General features: G+C 33.7%; 1 protein-coding gene across 1 annotated transcript; it reads left to right on the top strand.

Moving 5' to 3' along the window:
• The first annotated feature begins 18,978 nt into the window (after window positions 1–18,978).
• On the top strand, window positions 18,979–19,629 carry LOC149220762 (putative sucrose-phosphate synthase 2). The gene has a single exon (XM_089387194.1). The coding sequence runs from the start codon at window positions 18,979–18,981 to the stop codon at window positions 19,627–19,629; it is 651 nt and encodes a 216-aa protein (XP_089243320.1).
• The last annotated feature ends 6,884 nt before the right edge of the window (window positions 19,630–26,513 follow it).

Here is a 26,513-nt window from a genome sequence, read left to right on the forward strand (position 1 = left end):
TTTTCTTAATAACGTTATTCATATTTATATAAATTTGACATCTCTCTCTATATATAAATATTCATATTTTTAATTTTATTAAAACCATGATAATACATATTGTTACATATATAGAGCATTGTTAAATTCTAGACTTCTATGGTATTCTTTTGTAGAAGAATGATTCATATTATCCATAGTAGTTTTCAACATTTATCGACGTTTCGAATCCCAAAATAGATCTATCATCAAAACGGTGCTTGAGGAAAGAAAATCTGAAGCAGAGAGAGTATGAATAAATAAATACTAAAAATTAAATAAATTGAAAATAAAATCATAAATGGTAGGCTAAAAACCTAAAATACTAACCTGGCCTTATTAATATTATTATTAATAATAGTGATAATATAATTATTAATAATATTAATAATATAATTACTAATAGTTAATAATATAATTAGTAATGATTAATAATATTAATAGTTTTAAAACTAAATAAACCTAACATGATAATATAATTAATAATATTATTAAATTTAATTTAATAATATTAATAAATTATTAAATTATTGGATTTATTTAGTTATTAGTAATTTTAATAATACTTTTTAGTAATTAATTCAATTTATAATAATAACATTATATAATGAATTATGAATATTGAAATTAATGAAAAATAATAGAATTAAGAAGTTGATGAAAGTTAATTAATGAAATTTATATTAATGATGAATTTAACGATGTCATTATTAATATTTATTATTATTATATTTCACATATTTTTATTGTATTTTATATAGAGTATTTTTTTTACATGTTTTATTATTTTTTTTATGTTTTATAATTAAATTATATATGAAAATTTGAAATATAATGGTTACAAATACTAATCATTGTTAGTTAAATTTATATTAACATGATATGCATATTATGATATTTCTTTTTGTAATTTTATTAATGAAAATAAAATTACAATAAAACAAATGGATTTGAATCGATTTATTATTTTTCTTACTTTTTACATTTTATTAGTTTTTTAATTGAGCTGGCATTATGTTCTTTTATTATTATTATTTGATTTATGGATTCATTTTACAATCTTTACAATATCTCTCCCACATTGAGTTGACATTTAAATGTCTACACATTTACAACCACTACATCATCTCTCCGCAACTGTGATGTAGAATGACTCTAGGCCCAATGAATTGATCCATATATTAGTTGATTATGGATTCCATTATTACTATCCATATATTGTTTCTATGCCTATCTCAATATGGTTGATTAATACTTTTACTAATTTTCTTTTCCTTACTTGGCTGTCACATTTATTTTTTACTAATTAGAGATAAACCTTGTTTTGTCATCTCTATTGATTCCTTCCCATACTAATATTTGGGTGTCTTAATCATGAAGTTTCATAACCCTGGTTGATGTCCATTAACTCTATAATATTTATTCTTTTGGTTTCCTCTCCAATTTATGGCTATATTTTCTAGTTGAATTTCCCATCATGTACTTCTAAGATAGTGCATTTTTGGGATTATAAAATTCTAACTTCTATAGGATGAATTCTATATTGTCATATATGAATTGTAATAATGACATATATGCATTGTAATTTGAGGGTAACCTTGTTTGAACATATTTTTGTAAATATTCTGAGTGGAAATGGGATCCATAAATATTAATTTTTAATGATTAAACTGTTATAAGCCAATTACAAATGAATTCTATCTTTAATGTGCCTTTGATCTCAAATCTCAAGGTTTTATCATCATGTTTCACTTCCATTTTCAGCATTATTTCAAACACCCTTCTTTACATCTTTATAAAATTGAACAAGGTATTAGCCCACATCATACTTTTTATGCTCAATGTATAGCTCTATGTTGTCATATTTTAGTATGTTCTTTTTCATCCTTGTACATACTTCATAACAAACGTACTAAAATATATTTGAAAATATGAAATCTACATTATGAGGGCTAGTTTTTCCTTTGATTTTTGGATTTTTTATTTACTATACTATGTTTATGGATGTAACAATATATAAAAATTAAATAACACTCAAAACCCACAATGAACACACAATATGATCTAGAAAACCTTACGAGAGAAAACCTAGCTAGAAGGTGAAGTCAAACTTCTCTCTCTTTCCCTAAATCGAGATGGATGCAAGTACAACAGAGTGAGACTTGCGGCCTATGGACTATACAACACCCAAAGCCTCTATGTTTTCTCTCTATTTATACACTCTCAGTTACTCTACTCATCTATGAAACAAAATGCACTCAAATAGAATGGAACCCCTTTTCCTCCTAGTGGCCTCATTATAACACATCCCAATAAACTACTAGTGGTTAAGTTTGACTCATTCAAATCTTAGTTAGAGTTATAATATTGAATCTTATTCAGTCTTGTTCATCATGATCATGTGTCTAGCTGATTTTCCATGAATAATGGGTGTAGACATGGGATCCTCTTGAATCACGATGGTCAAAATAGGAAGGGAAAATTCCAAGTCACGTAACATTTACATATGGACTCCATTTGGGGTCTTTCTTGTGTCATTAGAAAGGTACTTGAGTGTAGAATAGAAATATAGGGCACACACCTAAGAAGAGAATTTTTACCATGAAAATACACCATTTGATTCCACAAATTACTTTTCAAAGGTTTGAGATCCTAATTTTCCAAACTAGGACCCACCTATAAAAATGTTCATGTGAGATGATTCCTCCAATTTTTCCACTATGAAAGCATCAAGATAGATGAAAAATAATATAATGATCCAATATGGAATATTCCTCCCCATTTTGTGAGGATTTTGGTCACAAAAATATTTTACTAAATGAGGTGAGGAAATTTTCCCTCTTCCATCTCCCTAGAGTACCATTTAGCCTTGCTTGGAAGTTTTCCTTTCAACCCAATCTTCCAAAGCTCATGTTGTAATTTTTTTGTAGTTATGGACCTCTTTTACAAAACTATATCCTCTATCAACTCTACTAGAGCATTTATTTCCAAATCCTCTATAGAAAGTAAGACCCATTCATCTTCTTGATCTAGGATTCAAGGCTCATAGAATTTGAAATTTTCTACATTCACCACTGAGTAGAAGCACATGTATGGGAGTAGACTGAGTCTACAGATGTTATCTCCAACCATTTCTAGTATCACAAAGGGACAATATTGTAGATCCTTGATTTACTTAGTAGGACCTTATAGCCCCTCTTTTCTCAATTTTAATAATACTATGTCTCCCACTTTGAATGACTTCACTATTCTATGTTTATCATGCTTGGCATTGCATTTTTCTTATGACTTCTGCATCAAATCCTATACTTGTAGTTAGATCTACCTATTATTCTCAAACAATATCTCTACCTTTAAGGCATCCCCTCTTATCCTCCATTAGTCCTCCTTGTCGTCCATATGCAATATTTAAAAGTGAAGGTGGCAATATCCAAAAAATGTTTCAAATGTGAGCTTACTAGTAGAAGTGTGGACTTCCATATTATAAGAGTATTGTGTATATACCATATTTCATAACATGTCTTTGGATGCTTGTGATTATAATCCCTCAAAAGTTTCACCAAATCCTTATTAACTACTTCTATTTTCCCATCTATCTATAGATAGTATGTTGTAGACCTCTTCAATTTCGTGCCCATCTTCTCCCACAATGTAGACCAAAATGCACTAACAAATATTTTGTCCCTATCTGAAACAATGATCCTCGGTATCCCAAAATGCACCTAGACTTGTCTAAAGAAGTTCGTTGCTTCTTTTATACTAGTGGCATTTTTACAAGGCATTACAACACACATCTTGTTGAACCTTTTAACCACCACAAATAGTTAGTCATGTCCCTTCTTGGTTCTTGGTAAAACTCCCACAAATTCCATGAAAATTATTTCATACACATAAGGATGATAATGACCTTGATTCTATTACTAGGCTTGCTAGTACAACAAACCATGCATCCTCTTATGAACCTACCTACCCCTTCTTGAATGCTGGTCAAGCAAACATAACTTTCGAAGTTTATCATTGTATTCCCTATACCAAAATGCCTTGCAATCATGGAGGTGTGAGCCTCTTTGATCAATTTCTCAACTTTTGGAGCACATAACTTATCTAACATATAGAGTAACCCATTCTATAGATGGTAGTCAACTATGTTGTCACCATTATGCACATGGCTCTAGATTTTCAACTATTGAAACAACTCCTTATGGCCTTGTCTTTTATATATGTTGTTGGGAATCATGATTTCCATTAGACCAAAACATGTAGGTGTTATTCAACGATCCCATCGCTAGAGATAAGGATCCATGAGAGGCGGTTAGTCCATGTCGTGAAATACACGGGGAGCATTGGTTTATCCAATGTCCAACAATCTCCCCCCCAATGTGAGACGGGTGTGTATCAAACTCATGATCTACGCTCTAATACCACTTGTTGGGAATCCCAATTTTAGTTAGACCAAAACCTGCAGGTGTTAGTCAACAATCCCATTGTCAAAGATAAGGAACCGTGAGGGTTGATTAGTCTATGTCGTGAAACACATGGGGAGAATTGGTTTATCTAATGTCCAACATATGCCTCTATATGTATTATGGGTGAAAGGCTACACATGCATAAGAGTTCCCAAATTTGTGATATTTTATGTGGGTGGCCTTGAAAGCATGTCGACCATATTATTTCTGTTGCACTTCTTCTACTTGATTAGTAAATGAAATTATCAAAACCCTATCCACTTGTAATTCCTAGTGTGTTGTCTCTTACTTTGGGCCTACAGGTACTATAGTGGCTAGTGATATGTGTGAATTACTATCTCCTTTCCCATCAGATATTGTTTCCACTTCTTCATTTCTTGAACCCCAATATAAAAATCCATGTGATAGGTAGGGAAATTGAGAACCACCCCATGATATACTTCAAAATGGTATCATATGAGCCTTTCTCCCTATTTCAAGACCTCTCCCATAGCATACCCACTTGCATATTTATCCACTTTGAGGGGTTATTATAAGTTCAGAAATGATAGAAACAATGCTAGTCTAATCTTCTTCATTAACTCCTGAAAGGCCCTATGCTAATCCTTTCCTCACTAGAAACTCTTTCCACTCACTATTATGGTGTGGAGTGGTTCTACTAATACTAAAAAAGAGGCTATAAATTTCCTTAGGTATTGTGTTGCCCTAGTGAAACTCTTGAGCTTAGAAATGTTAGTAAGCACCAACCACTTCATGATGATATCCACCTAAAGAGGATCTATCTTCATCTCTCCTCCATCAATATCATATCCTAAATACACCAAATATTGTTGTACAAACTCACACTTCTTGAGATGTACTGCAACTAGTACTTCCTCAATATCTCTAGCACTTACATAAAATGTGAGGCTTGCTGCTCTAAGGTAGAACATTATGCTAGTATATCATCCAAATAAAAAATTGCAAATGTATCTATAAAAGGGAACAATATATCATTCATTAACCTCATGAATGTAGCCAATGCATTGCATAGGTCGAATGGCATGGCTAACTACTCATAAAAACCTAGCATGGTTTTGGAGATATTCTAGGTATCTTTTTCTCTAACCAAAATTTTGGGATATCATTACTTTAAGTTTGGCTTGGTGGAGAATTTGGCTCGCTGCGACTAATCCAACAAATCATCTATCCTACATAGGGGGTACCTATTATTAGGTGTATTTTTTTTAACACGTTGTAATCAATAGTACACATCCACTAGAGTCCCATCCTTCTTACCACAATGATGATGGGTGACCCAGATTGTGAGGTTCTTGGTCAATTGATAATAAGTTCTAGTAGCTACCACAATTAAGTCTTCACCTTGCTTTCCTCTATAATAGATTTCCTTTATATCCCAATATTTGGAAATGAAGAGTCTAGCAATAGTTGGATCTTGTGCTCCACTTCCCTCTTAGATGGTATCCCTTTAGGTTCCTAGAACACACCCCTATATGCATATAAAAAAATTTCCAATTATATTTTTTTCCTTAGTGCACCTCTCTATGGATGAATTAGCTCTCTTGGACTCTTCTACAGATTATTTTTCTTGTAAAAATAACAAAACATATTTCTTACTAGAACTGATAATCTTTTTGGCCTAATTGGAACTTACCAATAATATCTTTGAATTTCACTTATGAATTTTGGTGATGAAGGATTTTTCATCCTTGATGAAGTGGTAATGGTTTCCTCTCTCCATGAAGATCACATCTAACATGCACATATAGGGACTTCAAAATACAATGCCACATACATCAAGTGCAACTAGATATTACTCTACTTCATTAATAAACTTGACAATAACACCAAATTTTATCCTTCACTATTTTTTTACTTTTATCTCTACCTTCTTGTTGACCCAACCTAAAGGATATTGGCTAGTATGGTCATGATTATATAATCTAGTTTCCTAACTAGATTTGTTGCTATGATATTTTCACATGATCTTGAATCGAATAGAGGAAATATTTGACTTCTTGGAATATATTTTTATATGGAAAAGTATGGTCATTTCCATCTCTTCCTATCAATGAATTCTACTCAAATCACCCCATTCTACAATGATGTGTAGAAAATATTTTCATCCACATCTAAGTTATTTTCCACTTATTTTCTCAAATCGATTCCCATGAGACTTTGCTTAAGTTAACATATTTATTTTAGTTATTTGGATTGTTAATTACTATTTTATGTTTATGCATGTAATAATAGATAAAACAAAATAAAACTCACAAACCACAATGAACACATGAGATGATCTAGGAAACCCTTATGGGAAAAAACCTAGTTGGACAGTGAAGCTGAACTGTACTCTCTTTCACTGAATAGAGATGGATGAAAGTACAACTGATTGAGACTTGTGGCCTATGGGATGATATAATACACAAAGTCTCTATGTTTTCTCTCTCTTTATACACTCCCAAGTACTCTACTCATCTATGAAACAAAATTCACTTGAATATAATGGAACCCCATTTTCTCCTAGCAGCCTCATTATAATGCCTACCAATAGCCTACTAGTGGTTAAGTTTAATTCATTCAACTGTTAATTAGAGTTACAATATTGACTCTCCTAGATACTTCATCATTATCATGTGCCTAACTTATTTTCCATGAATAATGGGGGTTGACATGGGATCCTATTAAATCACAATGGTCAAAAAAGGAAGGTCAAATTTGAAGTTATGGAATCCATTTAGGGTCCTTCTTATGCCATTGGAAAGCTATTTGAGTATATAATATCAATATGGGGCACATATTTAAGAAGAAAATTTTTACACTAAAAATACACCATTTGATTCCTCAAACTACTTTCGAAAGGCTTGAGATCCTAATTTTCCAAAATGGGACCCACCAATAAAAATGGTCCTGTGAGTTGATTCCTCCAATTTTTGCAAAAATATGGATGAAAGATAATATAATGATCCAATATGGAATATACCTCCCCATTTTGTGGGTATTTTGGTTCGAAAAATATTTTACTGAATGAGGTGAGGGAATTTTTCCTCTACCTTCTCCCTAGAGTACCATGTAGCCTTGCTTGGAAGTTGTTCATTCAACCCAATCCGCTAAAGCTCATCTTTCCATTTTTTTTATAGTTATGTACCTATTTACTAATTTATATCATATTTAAACTCTACTAGAGTATCTATTTCCAAATCCTCTATAAAATGTAGGACATATTCATCTTCTTGATCTAGGATTGAAGGCTCATAGAGTTTAAAATTTTATACATTCACCACTAAGTAAATGCATATGTATGGGAGTAGATTAGGTCTATAGGTGTTATCTCCAACCTTTTCTAAAGATAGAATTATGTATATCCTTGATTTACTTTCTGGTACTTTATAGTTTCTCTCTTTTCAATTATAATAATACTATGTCTCCCACTTTGAATGACTTTGATATTCTATGTTTATCATGTTTGGCCTTGTATTTTTCTTGTGATCTCTACATCAAATCCTATACTTGTAGTTGAATCTTCCTAATCTTATAAAAAAGTATCTCTACCCTCAAGGCTTCTCCAGTGATCCTCCATCACTCCTCCTTGTTGTCAATATGCAATGTCCAAAAGTGTTGGTGGAAAATATCCAAAACATGTTTCAATGTGGTCTTATGAGTAGAAGTGTGCACTTGTCTATTATAAGAGTGTTGTGTATATACAATATTTTCATCACATGTGTTTGGTTGCTTATGATTATAAGCCCTAAAAATTTACACCAAAGTCCTATTGACTACTTCTATTTTCCCATCTATTTGTAGATGGAATGTTGTAGACCTCTTCAACTCTGTGCCCATCTTCTCCCACAATGTAGTCCAAAATGCACTATCCCAATATGAAATTTTGATCCTCGGTATCACAAAGTGCACCTAGACTTATCTAAAGAACCACTTCATTTCTTATTTTATACTGATGGTATTTTTACAAGGCATTAGAGCACACATCTTGTTGAATTTTTCAACCACCACAAATAGGTAGTCACATCCCTTCTCGGTTCTTTGTAAACGTCCCACAAATTCGATGGAAATTCTTTCCCAAAAATTAGTGGGTATAAGTAAAGGATTATAATGACCTTGATTTTGTTACTAGGCTTGCTAGTATAACAAACCATGCATCCTCTTATGAACCTAACTACCCCTTCTCACATGCTGGTCTAGTAAACACACCTCTAAAGGTTGGTCATTATCTTCCCCACACCAAAATTCCCAACAATAATGGAGGGGTGAGCCTGTCTAATCAATTTCAATTTCTCACCTTTAGGAATGCATAACTTATCTAACCTTTAGAGTAACCCATTCTCGAGATGGTATTGAACTATGTTATCAGCCTCATGCACATAACTATAGCTTTTCAACTACTGAAAACAACTCCTTGTGGTGTTGTCTTCTATATATGCCTCTATATGCATCATTTGTGAAAGGTTGCATGTGCATAAGAGTTCCCAAATTTGTGATCTTTGATGTGGGTGGGCTTTAAAGCACGTAGACCAACTTATTTTTGTTTCACTTCTTCTACTTGATCACTAAATGAAATTTGCATAGAACACATATTTCATTAAATATGGAAGTATTCAGTGGATCTAAAATTTAGAACTTTAACTCGATTAAGTTTTTTCAAAATGAGGAATTAGAAAGTCACTTAGTTCACTAATTTTAATGTAGATATTCACCATTTTTGTGTAAAAAATATCATGATAAACTTTATAAAACAAATTTATATAAACTTGCTAAAGAAAATCTTTCACATTTTAATCTTGGATTCCTTACATTATCTATTATAATATTTTTTATGGTTTATAGTAAAAGATAAGTTTGTTAAGGTTATTTTATGAAAATAATGATGCGTACGTTACTATTATTAGTCCATTGAATTATAATCTGATATAGTAAATATCATGTATGTGTTAAGTCATGATTATTACTAAGGCAGTGTTGGCACAATTTAAAAGTCTATCACCTTTGCAACACTAGTTATATTATGGTTGAAGATTAAAAAACTCTCAAAGATCATTGAGTTTATACTCGTATTGGAATTAAATTTCAAAATATTTGTGATGCTACCAACCTTCTTGATTGTTTAACTAAACAAAATTATGATGATCTTGAAACACTTCTTTTAATGCTTTTTCGGCATAACAATAAAATTCGAAATAACTTTTAATAATATCTTTTTATCTTCTTATTTACCATAGTTGGTCTTAGTGGATGATAATCATCATTATCACCATCATAATTACATACTATTGTAGAAAGTTTGCACCATTTTAGAGTTGAGGAGAAAAATAAATTTATGATCAAATTAAATGTTGAATGTGAGTAGTAGCATAATTTATTTTTATTTATTAGTTGTACGTTTATGTTAATAAAGAAGTTGATTGAGGCTCGCTTTATGAATAATAGATTAATATGCAAGATATATATTAAGTATAAAGTTATTTAATGACAAATGAAATTTTTAGTAATGTGTCCAATATATAGCATTATTTAGAACTTTAACTAGATTATATTTTTTCAAAATGAGGAATTAGAAAGTCACTTAGTTCACTAATTTTTATATAGATATTCACCATTTTTTGTGTAAAAATTATCATGATAAACTTTATAAAACAAATTTATATAAACTTGAAAAAGAAAATATTTCACATATTAATCTTGGATTCCTTACATTATCTATTTTAATATTTTTATGGTTTATATTAAAAAGATAAGTTTGTTAAGGTTATTTTATGAAAATAATGATGTGTGTGTAACTATTATTAACCGATTTAATTATAATCTGATATAGTAAATATCATGTATATGTTAAGTTACTATTATTACTAAGACAATGTTGGCACAATTTAAAATATTGGAATTAAATTTCAAAATATTTGTGACACTACCAACCTTCTTGATTGCTTACCTAAACAAAATTATGATGATCTTGAAACACTTATTTTAATGCTTTTTTAGCATAACAATAAAATTCAAAATAACTTTTAGTAATATCTTTTTACCTTCTTATATACCATATTCGGTCCTAGTGGATGATAATCATCATTATCGCCATCATCATTACATACTATTGTAGGAAGTTTGCACCATTTTAGAGTTAAGGAGAAAATATTTTTTTAGATCAAAATAAATGTTGAATATAATTTATTTTTATTTATTATTTGTACTTTAATGTAAAAAACGAAGTTGGTTGAGGCTTACTTAATGAATAATAGATTAATATGCAAGCTATATATTAAGTAAAGTTATTCAATGACAAATGATCATAGTAATGTGTCCAATATATACCATCATAGATCCATTTTAAGTGCAGATGTAGGGATCAAATTTCTTCAAGTGCAAACATTTCTAGAGTGAAAGATACAATGTGTTATTTTTAATTGTTGAAACTATATTTTTGAATGCTAAATAGAGTATATATACGAACAAATAATAATTTTAACCATAAAAAAATTATATATATATATATATATATATATATATATATATATATATATGAAGTTGATATTGACATAAATTAGTTAACATAAATCTTCAAATAGTTACTTTTGAAAAGCATAAGATTTAAACATCTAATTCACACATTTTTTTTACTTCTAATTACTTTACAAAATATTCTTTTTTAATATTTTTGTATTTAGAACATAATTTTTATTTTAAAGGGGCACAGACGGACAGACAAACTTACACATCCCCGCATATTGGGTTGTAAAATGAGCTCATCTCAATTACTAATCATTTTAATGATCAAAATCAATCATGAATTAGAATAGTAACAAAGTAGTAAAATTTGATTATTTTCAAATACAACAAGAAAGAGAGAAAAATGATTAAGATATTTATTACAAATGTTTAGTTTTTATCCCTGAAATGTTTAAGGATATTATATTGAAAAGAACATATTAACATTCATCTAAAACTTAGATTCCTTACATTATTTCTATTATCATTAACATTTATATTTATGTATTAAATTTGACTCATGAATACTAGATTGTGTAAAAAAAATCTTACCTATAAAGTTATTTAACAATATATTAATATTGTTTTTCTTACTATTATTGAGCATTTTAAATTCACAATAACTATTTTTCCTAAGTTGAGTACAAATTAATTATACTAGTATAATGTTGGCACCACTTCAAAATCTATAAGAGGAAATATTTTATAATTCTAGTTGTGTTGTTCAATGATCAAAATATTTTTTGTATAAATTAGAGTGCAACAAAATAGGGAATTTGATTTATATCAATTATAATAAGGAAAATTAAGGAAAGCTCACATCAAACATTATATAAGTGTAGCATTTATTCATTAAGTGTTTAAATGGTTTATATTAAATAGAATACTAATTAGGTACTCCACTGTTGTTTTAATATAACAAGTTTAGAAGATGTTTTTAGGTGCATTATTGAATTTGATTATGCATATTTGATATGGTGAGAAGTCATGTTGGTCAAATAAAGGTTTGGAAACTTAAATATTTTATGGCATTGTCATGTAATTTGTATAACACATGATTACATTGAAATATTAAATAATATAAAACTCCTTCAAAAAAAATATGAAGAGAATATTTATACAACAAATATAGAAAAGTGTGTCTGAATGTATATTAATAGATCCTCCAAAAAGAAAATTACATTCATGTATCATATAAACCTACTCTTAAGATATTCGCTCAAGTAGATCAAGAATGGCTTCTACACCATATTTATTTATCTTAGTCTTCTTGCAATGTTATTTCTTTGGCATCCATGCCCACATTATGGTATTAATTGGAATAGAGCCAAGTTATTTGTCATTAGGATTTGGTACCCAATATTGCTCTAAAAAATTTCCATTGTATTTCCCTGACATAGGCTTCCACCAGTCAACCTTTACATGAAGATTCTCACTTTCATTATCCCTGAAGATATCTGAGATGGATTTTTCCATCCAAATCATCTCACCTGCATCCTCATTTCCTAATCTAACTAGCAACATCTTTCCTTTCTCAACGTCAATCATCGGATTGAATGTTGGCTTTGGATTTTTGCATTTGGGTCCAACATATATTGGTTCATTCATCGCATTATCAAAATCTCCATCCATAATACTTGAGATTACTTGGAATGCATTACGATCAACATCAACAATGTGCCTTGTCTTGGGCTAGAAATCCTCAAAAGATGAATCACTTCCATCTAGTATTCTATGATCATTATAGATTCCATCTAATGTATCAAGAAATTTTTCCCAATACATTACTTTATTTTTGCATTCCTCTGTAACAATTGGTGAATCCTCATTCCCAATAGTGTCTTTCCACATTTTTATATATGATGTTATCCCTTCTTTAGTTCTTTTAAATAGACATCATTCTGTTTGGAAGCTAAGAAAGATGGCTTCCCTATGGGAATTATAGGTCGACCTTCATCATCTATATTCCATAACTCAACTGGTTCTGACCACTCAATATCTCTAATTGATTCTTTATACCTTAGTACTGGAACATCATTGAGTATAAGAAATTGGAAGTATTGGACATTAAGATGTCCAACTAGTGCATTTTTTCCCTCCTTAATGTATCCATTAAGGAAACTTTTGAGGTCATAGACCTTGTCAATAAGTGTAGGTGGAAACACTCTACTTTCTTCAATTATGCGATATGTATCCATCACTTCAGGTAAAGAATAAATATCTTTACTTTTTAGGTTGGAAGACATTCTTCCATAGGTTCCACCTATGTCTTCATGGGTGTGCCCCACAAGCAAGAACCCAACCTCAATAGTGATGAAGACACCAAGTGCAGTTAAAAGTGATAGAAAAAAAGATAGCGATTCTTATTATCACTTGTTGCATTGTCCAACTGTAACAACAAATGTGGAGGAAGAGGTTTAAAATCAACATTTTGACTTTTTGAACTTCCATGAGATATAAAATCATCCTTGTACCCTTGACATTTTGAGTAAATGGAGGTGTCAAGTAATGCATTTGTAAGTGGGTTTCTTGAAATTCCACTTTCATAAAATAGATCACCATACATATCCATTTGTGGGTCTTCAAGGTCCCTTAAGCACTTTGCAAGGGATGTAATAGTAAATTGTGATCCCATATGGACAGATGGTAAGGAGAAATGAACAAAACCTCCTGCCTTATGCCCATGTGTAAGCATATCTATCAATGACAAACCCAAATTTGTTCCTACAATAGATTTTGATTTGACACATAGCCTTGGGGTTGAAGTCTTTGTTTTGTCCATTTTATCATGGATAATGCTCAAATACTCCTTTGGAAACCGCTCTGACATAATTCTATGGGCCTAGTAGCAATATCTTCCACACATAACAATCTTGTTATGTTTCGTCAACCTACCTCGTCCCTTTTCTTCCAAATCTTTTGTAGTTGCTGACTTCATTTGTGCTTTCAACACAATACATTCACTGCATTTAATGAAGTTGGTGTTCTTTGAAAATGCCACATCTCGAAACTTAGTATTCTAGATCTTGCTCATTGTTGGCTGTGATATTGATGGGTAATTGAGCTTTTGAAGAGCCTCATTGATCTCTTTTAACAAAGAATTTTGTGTGTAAGTTGAAGGAAGCAGTCTTAAAGGAGTATATGTTCCATCTTCTTCAACTTTGACGTGTTTGGTTTGGTGAAAAATCTAAATTATCTATTACAATTTTGTGCAATATTTCTATGGCTGCCACTGTGTGAGCTCGTGCTTTGCATGTGTTAGTGTTACCATGAATAGCTTTGATCTGTCCATGTTGGAAATAATGCTGGTAGTTATAGAATGTGCTTTGAGGAATTTTATGTATGTTATACCATGCTTTCTTACAAATAATATTCCCATTAAATCTCATGTCCTTTACATTTCTAGCAATAGGTGGTAGGCCATGGCCGCTTGACATGACTATGTTTGACATGAGTGAATTCAAGACAAATTCTCTAATACCATTTGTATTTATTTGTCTCATACCCCTTCTAGCCCCTACAATGGCCTTCCTATCCACATGTTGAAGACAATCTTTTCTACAACATACATCTGCTGCCAAAAGTCGAATTTCTTTCTCTTCATCTATTTTTGTTTGACATTTTTCAATTTTTTTTGTAGCCATAACTCGTTTAATCCTTTTATATGGCCTTGTTACATTCATATCAATTGAGTTTCTATCTTTTTCATTACAAAGGTACCCATCCCATTTGTTTAAGGGATTTGTGTCCTCTATAACATCCCATATCACCATTTCTTTGGGTGGTTCCTTGAACTTTTCCTTGACCCTTAATATCACACCTTTGTTGTCCACACCTTATTTATTGGCCATCTAACCAAACAGTATATAGACTTATCACCAATTCTGCATATCTCACAATTTCCATCTATCTCTTCTAGAAAAACACCAAAATCCATTTCACCTAGTGTTTCACCCTCAACAATGTCATCCTCGCGGACATTAACTAGCATTCCTTTGGCAATGCACATGCTTGTTCCCATGCATTCATGTGTAAGAGAAACCTTTGCACATATGAATTTAACCTTATCTTGGGGAGTATTTATGGCATGATCATGACAGTGAGGCTCCAAATCTGATTCTGGCCAAATTTCATAAGATTCTAATGCACCTGCAAGTGTATGCTCAAATCCTGTTGGATGTGGTAGAGGAGCATTATGTTTTAACACCTTTTCAATTTTAACCACTATGCATCCTTTCTTTACCATATTTCCATGCACTTTATGCCCAAGCTCTGTATTGAATATGGAGCCCTCGCCCACCTTCACTCCATGTTGCAGAAGATTTACCTTGTCTCCAATAGAAAATGTAGAAGAAACATTTGTACCTATAAACAAATGTAAATAATGTTAGTATTTACTCAAAAAAAAACATTTATTATAGTATCAATAATATATAACACATGCTTCAATATTTTGATTTACGTATGTGGTGTCTCAAATCCACAATCTTCCATGGATGTATGTCCCCTTCATTAACATCATCATCAATCAAATGTGGTTGAATGACATCAATTATCAAAATTGCAACATAACCAGCATTAACCCTTTCTCCAACATAATAAGTTCCAGACTTTGTAGATTCAACCCTTGCTAGCCCAATGACTTGATCATTAATAAGGAGATCAACATAGTTCCCTTTTGCCAAAATTATATTTTCCATTGTAGCTTGCATCAATTCTATAACAACAATTACATCGTAACTTGTAATTAAAAGAATGAACCGTGTAAAGTGTGACTTTATATTTTCCCAAAAACACACAACTTACGAAAAAGTAATATAGATGCAAAAATAAAAATCGAATGGTAGTCATGTTGTATGTAATGAAACATTGTTTCCTCAAATGAAAGCTAACAATCAATATCAATCCTTCTACTACAAACATAAGCATATTTCTAGAAGCAACATTACATGGTCAAATAATTCTAGCACATGCTAGATTTCCTTCTAGCACAAACACAAACACATTTCCAATAACAATATTCTAAGGCAAAGGAAATCCACCACATGCTAAATTTTATTCTAACATAAATAGAAGCATATTACTCATAGAAACATTTCAAAGTAAAAGAAATCTTACACATTCTAGAGTTTATTGTAGTACAAACACAATCACATTGCCAAAAATAACATTGCAGTGTAGAAGATATCTAGCATACGCTTGATTTACTTCTAGCACAAACAAAAGCACATTGCCAACAATAACATTGTAGGGCAAACAAAATCCAACAAAATCCAACAACTTCTATCACAAACACAATCACATTTCCAATAACAACATCGCAAGGTAAAATAAATTTAAAAGATGCTAGCTTTACATGTAGCATAAATACAAGCATACTACCAATAACAACATTTCATGCCAGAAGAAATCTAGTGCATGCTATATTTCCTTCTAACACAAACAAAAGCACATTACCAAGGTGAAGGAGATCTAACACGTGTTAGATTTCCTTCTATAATAAACAACCAAATTGAAAACAACAATATTGCATAGCAAAAGAAATCTAGCACAACTTCTAGCCCAAACACAAACACAACATTTCCAATAACATTGCCAAAGTGATGGAAATCTAACAATTGCTAGATTTCATTTTATCATAAACAACCAAATTGACAACAACACTATTGCAAAGAAAAAGAAATCTAGCATAGTTTCTAGCCCAAACACAAGCACATTTCCAATAAAAATATTGCAAGGTGAAAGAAATTTAATGTATATTAGCTTTACATGTGGCACAAATACAATCATACTACCAACAACAACATTGCATCCCAAAAGAAATCTATTGCATGTTATGTTTATTTTTAAAACAAATCAACAAAGTGTAATGGTGATTCTCTGTTGTGAAGACCCATATGAAAAGTGGCATAATGCTAATAAGACCAATGCAACTACTGCAGGATAGCCACTCACCTTTCCCTTTATCTTACAAAAACTCCTAGGTGTGAAATCCTTTTTTTGCTGAGTGTTTGCTTGTAAGAGGGGAAAGTAATGAATAATTCTTCTTGCTAGAATAAATTTCTTTGGGGAAAACAGGGTGAAAAACATGAAGCCTCATCTCCTTACCAAGAAAGTAAGGCTAACTAGGCTCAATTGATATCCATGCCTGATTGTTAAAATTGGCAACTAGGGCCAAACTCCATGTGGGTCATCTTTTTTTTTTTTTAACTACATGGTGAATCAATAATTGTCAGTCCTAATCTATGGGAGACCCAGGATCAATCCTCATAGCTGCCTCTATAACACTAGGAGTACATCCAACTACCTGCAAGTTGATATAATAAGATCCTATGATTTTAGCAAGAACAAGACTCTCGTGCCGCCAAGGCGAGGGTGGGGAATCTGCTCCTCGAGCCGCCACCACAGCAGGTCAGTGTACTCAATGAGATTTGAACTGCAGTCTCCTAGGCTTCGCCCAAGTAGACTTACCATCAAACCACACATCACAGTACCCATGTAGGTCACCTTATTAATGGAAGATGATATTTTTCTTGGATCCCTCTCATCGAGAGGTGTAGGATTGATATAAAGATCATCCGATTCCGATAAGTATTCATGGAGATATGAATTTATTTGTGTTATGGGACAATTCGTCAAGGTCAGTTAACAACCAAATAAACCCCACTTGTGCTCAACATTTTAGTATAAATAGAGGTGGCCTTCAAGTCATTTTAACACACTTGGGATCTCTTCCTCTCCACTTGTCTTTGGGTTTTAGTAGGAGGAGAGATCCTAAGGGATAACGCTGCCCTAATCCAGAGGGAAAAAGCCGGAACTGCCGAGAAGTACCGAAATTGCCAGGAATAGCCGGAAAAGCTAGAACTGTCGGGAATAGCCGGAATTGCCAAAACTGTCGGGAATAGTCGGAACAGTCGGGAAGCTGACGCAGAGGGCAGAAGCCCGAATTGCCAGGAAAAGTCGGAACTGGTTGACTGCCGGAACGACTGGGAATAGCTGAAAAAGTCGAAACTATCGAGAATAGCCAGAATTGCTGGAACTGTCGGAACTGTCGGGAATAGCCAGAAGTGGCGGAATCGCCGGGAACTCTCGAAACTGCCGGAAAAGCCGGAACTGTCGGGAATATGCGGAATTGCCAGGAATCGTCGGAACTGACAGGAACAATGGGAACCAGTGATCAAATTTGAAGGGCAGGTCTTAATTTTATTTAGAAGGGCGCACATTGAGGTCACCCTTCTATAATGAAAAGCACAAAAAAATGAAATTCAACTGACAACAGTAAATTATTTTCAAATTTCTTTTTTTTTAACACATGGTGAATTAGTAACTGTTTGGTTGGAACTAACGCTGTGAGTTCCAAGACAACATACTATTGGTTGTCGATGTCTTTACAATGTTGCAAGCTGCAAGATATTCCTCAGTTTATCAAGAACAATAACCCCTTCCAACACAGCTGCAAGTCTAGTATTTATCATACAATTCATACACATTGTAACTGACACGTGACAAGCCAACTGTGATCATAACATTTATGTTCACCAAATCTTATGTTTTCTGTCTTTTTCCTTGAATTATTGTCATATTAAGCAGAGGTTGGTGTAAGAACATCCAAAAAAGAATTAGTTTGAGTTTACACCTTGTGTTAATTAGGTTCTGGCAATAATTTTGATGGGTAAACTAAGTTTCCAGGAAAAATTTTCAATTTCAAATATGATGTTTAAGCATGTGGCAAAAAAAGCAAAGCTCTAAAAAATTCTCTGTTTCTGAAAATTTTGCAGACTTTGAACAATGGACTATTAGTCAAACACCATGATCAGAAGGCCATAGAAAATGTATTTCTAGAGCTAAAAACCCATGGAATGAATGCCGCTATAATGGGTTGAGAAACATTCACCTTTTCTCATGGCATGAACATTGTAGATAATATTTGTCTCGGGTAACTATATGCGGGATGAGGCATCCTCAATGGCATACTATCACTGTAATGGATACTACTATGGGGGAGGAATCGATGGGTGATTCCCTGAAGGACATGTCTCTTCAGCTTTCTGTTGATGGTGAGAAATATTCCATCAATGGCTCTCTAGATAATTCTACCAAAGTTGACAAACTTCTGGCACCAAAGGGCGACCCAGAACTTATTTTGGATAAACTAAAAAGGGCATCGCTATCTTTTAACATTGAAGAAACTGAACCTAAGCCAAGGCCTCCAGCGAATAACCTGATTGTCTCAAACAAGTATCCTGCACTGAGAAATAAGAAGAAGCTTTTTGTTATAGCTGTGGACTGCTATGATTACAGTGGCAATGTATATCCCCATATGTTGGAAATAATTCAAGAGATAATCAAAGCTGTGCGTTCTGATGCAACAACAACAAGATTTTTCGGTCTTGTACTATCAACTACATTAACAGTTGATGAAACTCTGGGGATGTTGAAGTCTGGCAATATATTGCCTCTTGAATTCAATGCTTTAATTTGTAGCAGTGGGAGTGAACTTTACTATTCAGCAATTCCTGCTTATCCTGATAACTTGGGAGGACTTTGGCTTCTTTCCTTTTATAATTTAGGTTGTTGGGACATTATGAATTATGACTTATGCTACTCATATATTTCGTTAATTTTTTATTCATTGGATATTAAATAGTTGGGACTTAATGACTTAGGCCTAACAAGGGATTAGTTGAAGGTGCTTTGGTTAGGATTTTGATTTGGATGGTGTTTCTAATGATGAGAGCTCAATTGAACTGTAAACTGTATTGGTGAGACAGTGGAATTTAATTTATTCTTATTACTATTTGATTCAATTGAACTGTAAACTGTATTGGTGAGACAGTGTAATTTATTCTTATTACTATTTGATTCAATTGAACTGTAAATTGTATTGGTGAGACAGTGGAATTTATTCTTATTACTATTTGATTCATTCATGCTATTAAGGCATTAAATTTAATTTTTGTCTTGATGTTTGAATCACATATTCTTAGAGGTAAGTGAAAAATATAGATATCAAAGCAAAATGAGTAACTTACAGATCTATTTGTATTTAGTCTTGCTCCTTCACATCGCATAAACAACAGGACCTAGATATATATATTGAAGCATAATGTGAAGTTCTATGAAATCCAGTATGCTATGAACTTATTAAGTCTCTCAAATGCACTCCTCTCCAAGCATAAATCGTGCTTAAACCTTGCTTGACAGGCGTCTGCTGAATGATGAATCTACGATCCTCTCCAATCGTCGTCAAACCTTGCTTTACGGGCAGCCTGCAGGCACAACCGCTAACTTGCATCATATGCACAAGTTACAATTAGAAAAAGAAATTCAAAACGAAATTGTTGTTTTTGAAATGGGAGCAACTTCGAATTTGGAAACTATTGTTTATGAAATGGGATTTAACATCAATTGAGAAAGGAAATTCACAAGTTCAACCATTGTAATTTGTGATAGACCCACAGTGCACTGACAATTTGGAATTTGGAATTCCCAAAATCTGGATTTTAGAAAAAAATGAAATTTAAAAAAATAAATTGGACAGGTTGACAACTTAACAACCCTTCTTAAAAAAATTTATAATATTATTCTAATTTTTTTTTAAATGGAAAAATTCAAATTTAATTTTTTTTTTTGAATAGCAAAATTTTCTTCCTACTTTTGCATTGTGCCAGAGGCCCTTTGAAGGGCTCTGACGTGTTCAAATTTGATTACTGGTGGGAACTACCGGAACATCCACAAAGCTGACACAGATGAAAAAAGCTGGAACTGTTAGGAAAAGCCGGAACTGCTGGAACTGCCAAAATTGCCGGGAATAGCCGGAATTGCCGGAACTGCTGGGAATAGCTGAAATTGCCAAAACTGCTAGGAACTATCGAAACATGCGGGAAAGTTAATGTAGAGGGTAGAAGCCGAAATCACTGGAACTGCCGGGAACAGCCGGAATTGTCAGAACTGTCGGGAACAGCCGGAATTGTCGGAACTGTCGGAACTGCCGGGAACTGCCGGAACTGTCAGGAGCTGATATTTTTCTTGGATCCCTCTCATCGAGAGGTGTAGGATTGATCTAAATATCATCCGATTCTGATAAGTATTCATGGAGATATGAATTTATTTGTGTTATGGGACAATTCGTCAAGGTCGGCCAGCAACCAAATAAACCTCACTTGTGCTCAATGTTTTAGTATAAATAGAGGTGGCCTTCAAGTCATTTTAACACACTTGGGATCTCTTCCTCTCTAGTTGTCTTTGTGTTTTAGTAGGAGGAGAGATCCTAAGGGATAATGCTGCCCTAATCTAGAGGGCAGAAGCCAAAACTACTGGGAATAGCCGAAAAAGCCATAACTGTCGGGAATAGCCGGAATTGCCAGAACTGTCAGAACTGCCGGGAATAATCGAAACTGTCAAGAACAGGTGGAACTGTCGGGAAGCTGACGCAGAGGAAAAAAGCCGGAATTGCCGGAACTGCCAGAACTGTCGGGAAAAGCCAGAAAAGCTGGAAAGGTCAAAACTGCCGGAATAGCCGGAAATAGCCAGAATTGTCGGAACTGCCAGAACTGTTGGAATTGTCGGGAATTCCTAGAACTGTTGAGAATAGCCAGAAAAGTAGGAACTGTCAAAACTTATGGGAATAGCCGGAACTACCGGAACTGCCGTGAATAGTCGAAATTTTCGGAAACAGCTGGAACTGCCGAAACAGCCAGGAATAGCCAAAATTGTCGGAACTGCTGGGAATAGTCGAAACTGTCGAGAACAACTGAAATTGCCGAGAATAGTCGGAATTGCCAGAATTACCGAAATAGCCAAAACAGCAGGGAATAGCCAGAATTGCCGAAACTCTTGAAACTGTCGGGAATAGTCGAAACTGTTGACAACAGCTGGAACAGCCGGGAAGCTGACGTAAGGGACATAAGTCGGAACTGCCAGAACTGTCGAGAAAAGATGGAATTGCCGAAACTGTCGAGAAAAGCCGGAAAGGTTGGAACTGCCAAAACTGCCGTAAATAGCCAGAATTATCGGAACTGCCAAAACTACCAGAATTGCTGGAATTATCAGGAATTGCCAGAACTACCGAGAATAGCCAGAAAAGTTGGAACTGTTGAAACTGACGGGAATAGTCGGAACTACTAAAACTGCTGTGAATAGTCGGAACTGTCAGGAACAGCTGGAACTGGCGAAACAGCCGGGAAGCTTACGCAGAGGGTAGAAGTCAGAACTGCCGTGAAAAGATGGAAATGTCGAAACTGCCGGGAATCGCTGGAATTGCCGGAACTGCCGGGAACAGCCGAAATTTCTGAAACTGCCGGGAACTGTTGGGAGCAACATAAATTGTCAGAACTGCTGGGACTGCTGGGAACAGCCGGAATTGCCAGAACTATCAAGAACAGTCAGAACTGTCGGGACTACCAGGAACTGTTGGAACTGTCGGGAACTGCCGGAACAACCAGAGCATTTGTCTCCGAAGGAGAGCAGCATGCAAGGGACAACTAACTAACATTGGGATAGTTGTATGGTACTTAGCAGCAAATACATCAAGCATACAATGTTACAACTAGCATGCAAGGGACAACTAGCATGCAAGGGATAGCTAGCATGCAAGGGACAGCTAGCATGCAACAACAAGCATGCTAAGGAAAACAAGCAAGCTAGAGACAACAAGTAAGCAAGATGCAGCAGCACATAGGTTAGTATGGCAACATGGTGCAATAATGGCACATAATGTTGTACATTGATGGGTAAAGTCATGATTAATGAAGCATGATGAGATGTAGCATAGTGATGATGGATGTAGCATGGTGCAACATGATGACGAAATGCAACACAATGATAGGTGAAGGAGTCACCTTAGAGAATCAGTTGAAGCAACATGTCTTCAACTGATCTCATGTATCATCTTCTTAGAGATGATCTATGCACTTATCTAGATAAGTCAAAATGTTGACTTTTTGTAAACGTACTATCTCTCTCTCTGCTGAACTATTGAAGAACATATAAGAAGAATTGATCAAGGGTTTCCCCACCTTGGGGTTTGTCACTGGCTAGCACCACATCTTGTGTCCTCTTGTCTTGGCTTGTCTTCTGCGATTTATGTTTATGTTCTATCTGTAGTTTACTTTAATGCTGATGTGATTGCTAATCTAGAAACGATATTGAGCTAACTGTGAAAATTGAAATAAATTGCTCTAAGCATAGAACATACCTAAAATTAACATCGATGAACTATATTAGTGGTAAAAAATTTTGTTTGCACTACGATTGGTAATGTACCTTGAAAGACACACGTGCTATCATCTTCATAATGTTAATAGTTACACATCCATGACATCTCTAGTTCTTCCAACTTCTATGACATAATCAATGTAGTTGAAGCCTTCGAGATTTCTGGATCCAATGTTCTTAGAAGAATGTGGCAAGCTCAAAAGTTAGTGTCCAAGTAGTTACTCACCTTTATCACAAGTTGACCAACTAGTTTTCCTATTCTAGATTACTCTCAAGATCTCCTTACATGCCACAAACAAAAGAAGGTATCGTAAAGACAATCTCTCTCTGTTTCTAAAGGAAAACAATCTCTGTTTAATGACAAAAGATATTTATTTATTTATTTTTGGAACAGTTGCCTTGAGAACATTGCCAGAGAAATCATAATACATGAAGAGTTTATATACTCTCAAAATCTTCCAAGATCACGTAATCACAATTGAGCGTCAGCAACTATACAGTTATGAGGCAGCCTAACCCATATTCATGTAATCAGTTTTCCTTTAGATGATTATGTAATAAACAACTATACAGACAAACATGTATTTTATTGACAAGAATCTATAAACCCCTATGAAGGTCTTACAAGGAAAGGAACATTTATACCAGGAAGATCCACTTGAAGAAATCAATTCCTGCTGGCTCAACCAATAAAGGTCGTTGTGCAATCAGGAGTTACCAAGCAATAATCCCACATAGCAGTTTCCAAGTTTTGCTAGCATCTTATTAAAAAAGTTTCATTTCTCCCCATGTAGGTTGACCATACCAATGTAAAGTTTCATTGTTAAAAAGTTTAGGGCCTCCTTGGTAAAACCATGCATGTCATATTCAGTGACTATGGAATACTCTGAGGTAGATTTTGTAATAAATTTTGTTCATCAATAGAGTTTTGGTATTTTCTGGCTAAGTTAAGGCATCAACACCAAAACTGTTATGAATAACCTAGTCAAGTCTCAAGAGAGAACCTCTTTGTCTCATCTCTATATCAATCCATGAAATGGTGGAGGGCCTAACAACATTCTCTTTTAATGACTCAACCTAGACCAAATTGACAAGCTATATTCCTACCTAACCAAACATTAACCATGTTTTTGTTTCCTCATAAAAAGATATCAGTCTAGGGGATATCCTGATGCAAAATGTACATCTCAGCAGACGATTTTGATACCTTGTTTTAGGAGATTAAACTGCTGGCCTTTCTTCTGTGGTGACTTTCCAAACCCAATATCTCCTCCATAAGATTACTATCGTATTGAATCTAAAACCATTTAACTATGATTAATTGGTAGCATATACAATTTGCAAGGAAGGGTCACAGTTTTAGGTTTCGACCATTTAGTCAGGTTTATAGCTTAAATGGCAGTTTCATTCTTTGAGTTAAACTATATTTGACATATATGATATAACTGACCTAGTCTATTTTTATGTCACTACTAAAACAATCCATGAAATGTGCATGCAAGGTCTAAAATCAATGCTTAACTTGGCTTCCATAGTAATGTTCCACATTTGAATGGACTTCCCAAAACATTGCATTGTGTTTATATAATGCTTCATGCATCTCTAGTGAAAACTAAAGGCTAGATGCCAAATGTGTTTGTCAGATGTTGCTTATGAATGCATAGATAAGATTGGTTTATTTCATATATTCTCAAGAGAGAGCCTCTTTTGTCTCATCTTTATATCAATCCATGAAATAGTGGAGAGCCTAACAACTTTCTCTTTTAATCACTCAAGCTAGACCAAATTGACAAGCTGTATTCCTACCTAACCAAACATTTTCTATGTTTTTTCTTCCTCATGAAAAGATACCAGTCTAGGGGATATCCTGATGCAAAATGTACATCTCAGCAGACTATTTTAACACCTTGTTTTAGGAGATTAACCCACTGGCCTTTGTTCTACGATGACTTTCCAAACCCAATAGCTCCTCCATAATATTACTCTCGTATTGAATCTAAAACCATTTAACTATGATTAATTAGTAGCACATACAATTTGCAAGGAAGGGTCACAGTTTCAGGTTTGGACCATTTAGTAAGGTTTATAGCTTAAATGGCAGTTTCATTCTTTGAGTTAAACTATCTTCGACATATATGATATAACTGACCTAGTCTATTTTTATGTCACTACTACAACAATCCATGAAATGTGCATGCAAGGTCTAAAATCAATGCTTAACTTGGCTTCCATAGTAATGTTCCACATTTGAATGGACTTCCCAGAACATTGCATTGTGTTTATATAATGCTTCATGCATCTCTAGTGAAAACTAAAGGCTAGATGCCAAATGTGTTTGTCAGATCTTGCTTATGAATGCATAGATAATATTGGTGTATTTCATATATTCTCAAGAGAGAGCCTCCTTTGTCTCATCTCTATATCAATCCATGTAATGGTGGAGAGCCTAACAACCTTCTCTTTTAATCATTCAAGCTAGACCAAATTGACAAGTTGTATTCCTACCTAACCAAACATTTTCCATGTTTTTGCTTCCTCATAAAAATATATCAGTCTAGGGGATATCCTAATGCAAAATGTACATCTCAGCAGACTATTTTAACACCTTGTTTTAGGATATTAACCCACTGGCCTTTGTTCTGTGGTGACTTTCCAAACCCAATAGCTCCTCCATAAGATTACTCTTGTATTGAACCTAAAACCATTTAACTATGATTAATTGGTAGCACATACAATTTGCAAGGAAGGGTCACAGTTTCAGGTTTCAAGCATTTAGTCAGGTTTATAGCTTAAATGGCAGTTTCATTCTTTGAGTTAAACTATCTTTGACATGTGTGATATAACTGACCTAGTCTATTTTTATGTCACTACTACAACAATCCATGAAATGTGCATGCAAGATCTAAAATCAATGCTTAACTTGGCTTCCATAGCAATGTTCCACATTTGAATGGACTTCCCAAAACATTGCATTGTGTTTATATAATGCTTCATGCATCTTTAGTAAAAACTAAAGGCTAGATATGGGAAAACTCGCTTTAAAATTTACAAAATACATTAAGGCAGTTTCTGTTCGAACTCTCTATCTATCTAGTTATATGTGTATGTCTCTTTATGAGAAGCAAGAAAACCTTTTGGCCAGGAGGTAGAGGGGAGACAAGAGAATGTTTATGATGACTTACAGTCTAGAAAATAGACAGCACATGTTATTAATGATGTCAAGAAGAGTCTACCTCTTCTGCATTCGATAGTCTCAATAAAGGAACCATGTCATCTCTCAAAGGCCTCCAAGAAAAAAATGAGAATGGAAAGCAA

Source organism: Pinus tabuliformis, chromosome Q, assembly GCF_031772625.1.
Source record: "Pinus tabuliformis cultivar Carrire ecotype Pingquan chromosome Q, CPIR1, whole genome shotgun sequence".
In the NCBI taxonomy this organism is placed as follows: Eukaryota; Viridiplantae; Streptophyta; class Pinopsida; order Pinales; family Pinaceae; genus Pinus; species Pinus tabuliformis.

Excerpts from the sequence above, each read along its gene's own strand:
- LOC149220762 (XM_089387194.1), top strand. The coding sequence starts at position 18,979 with ATGGGGGAGGAATCGATGGGTGATTCCCTGAAGGACATGTCTCTTCAG.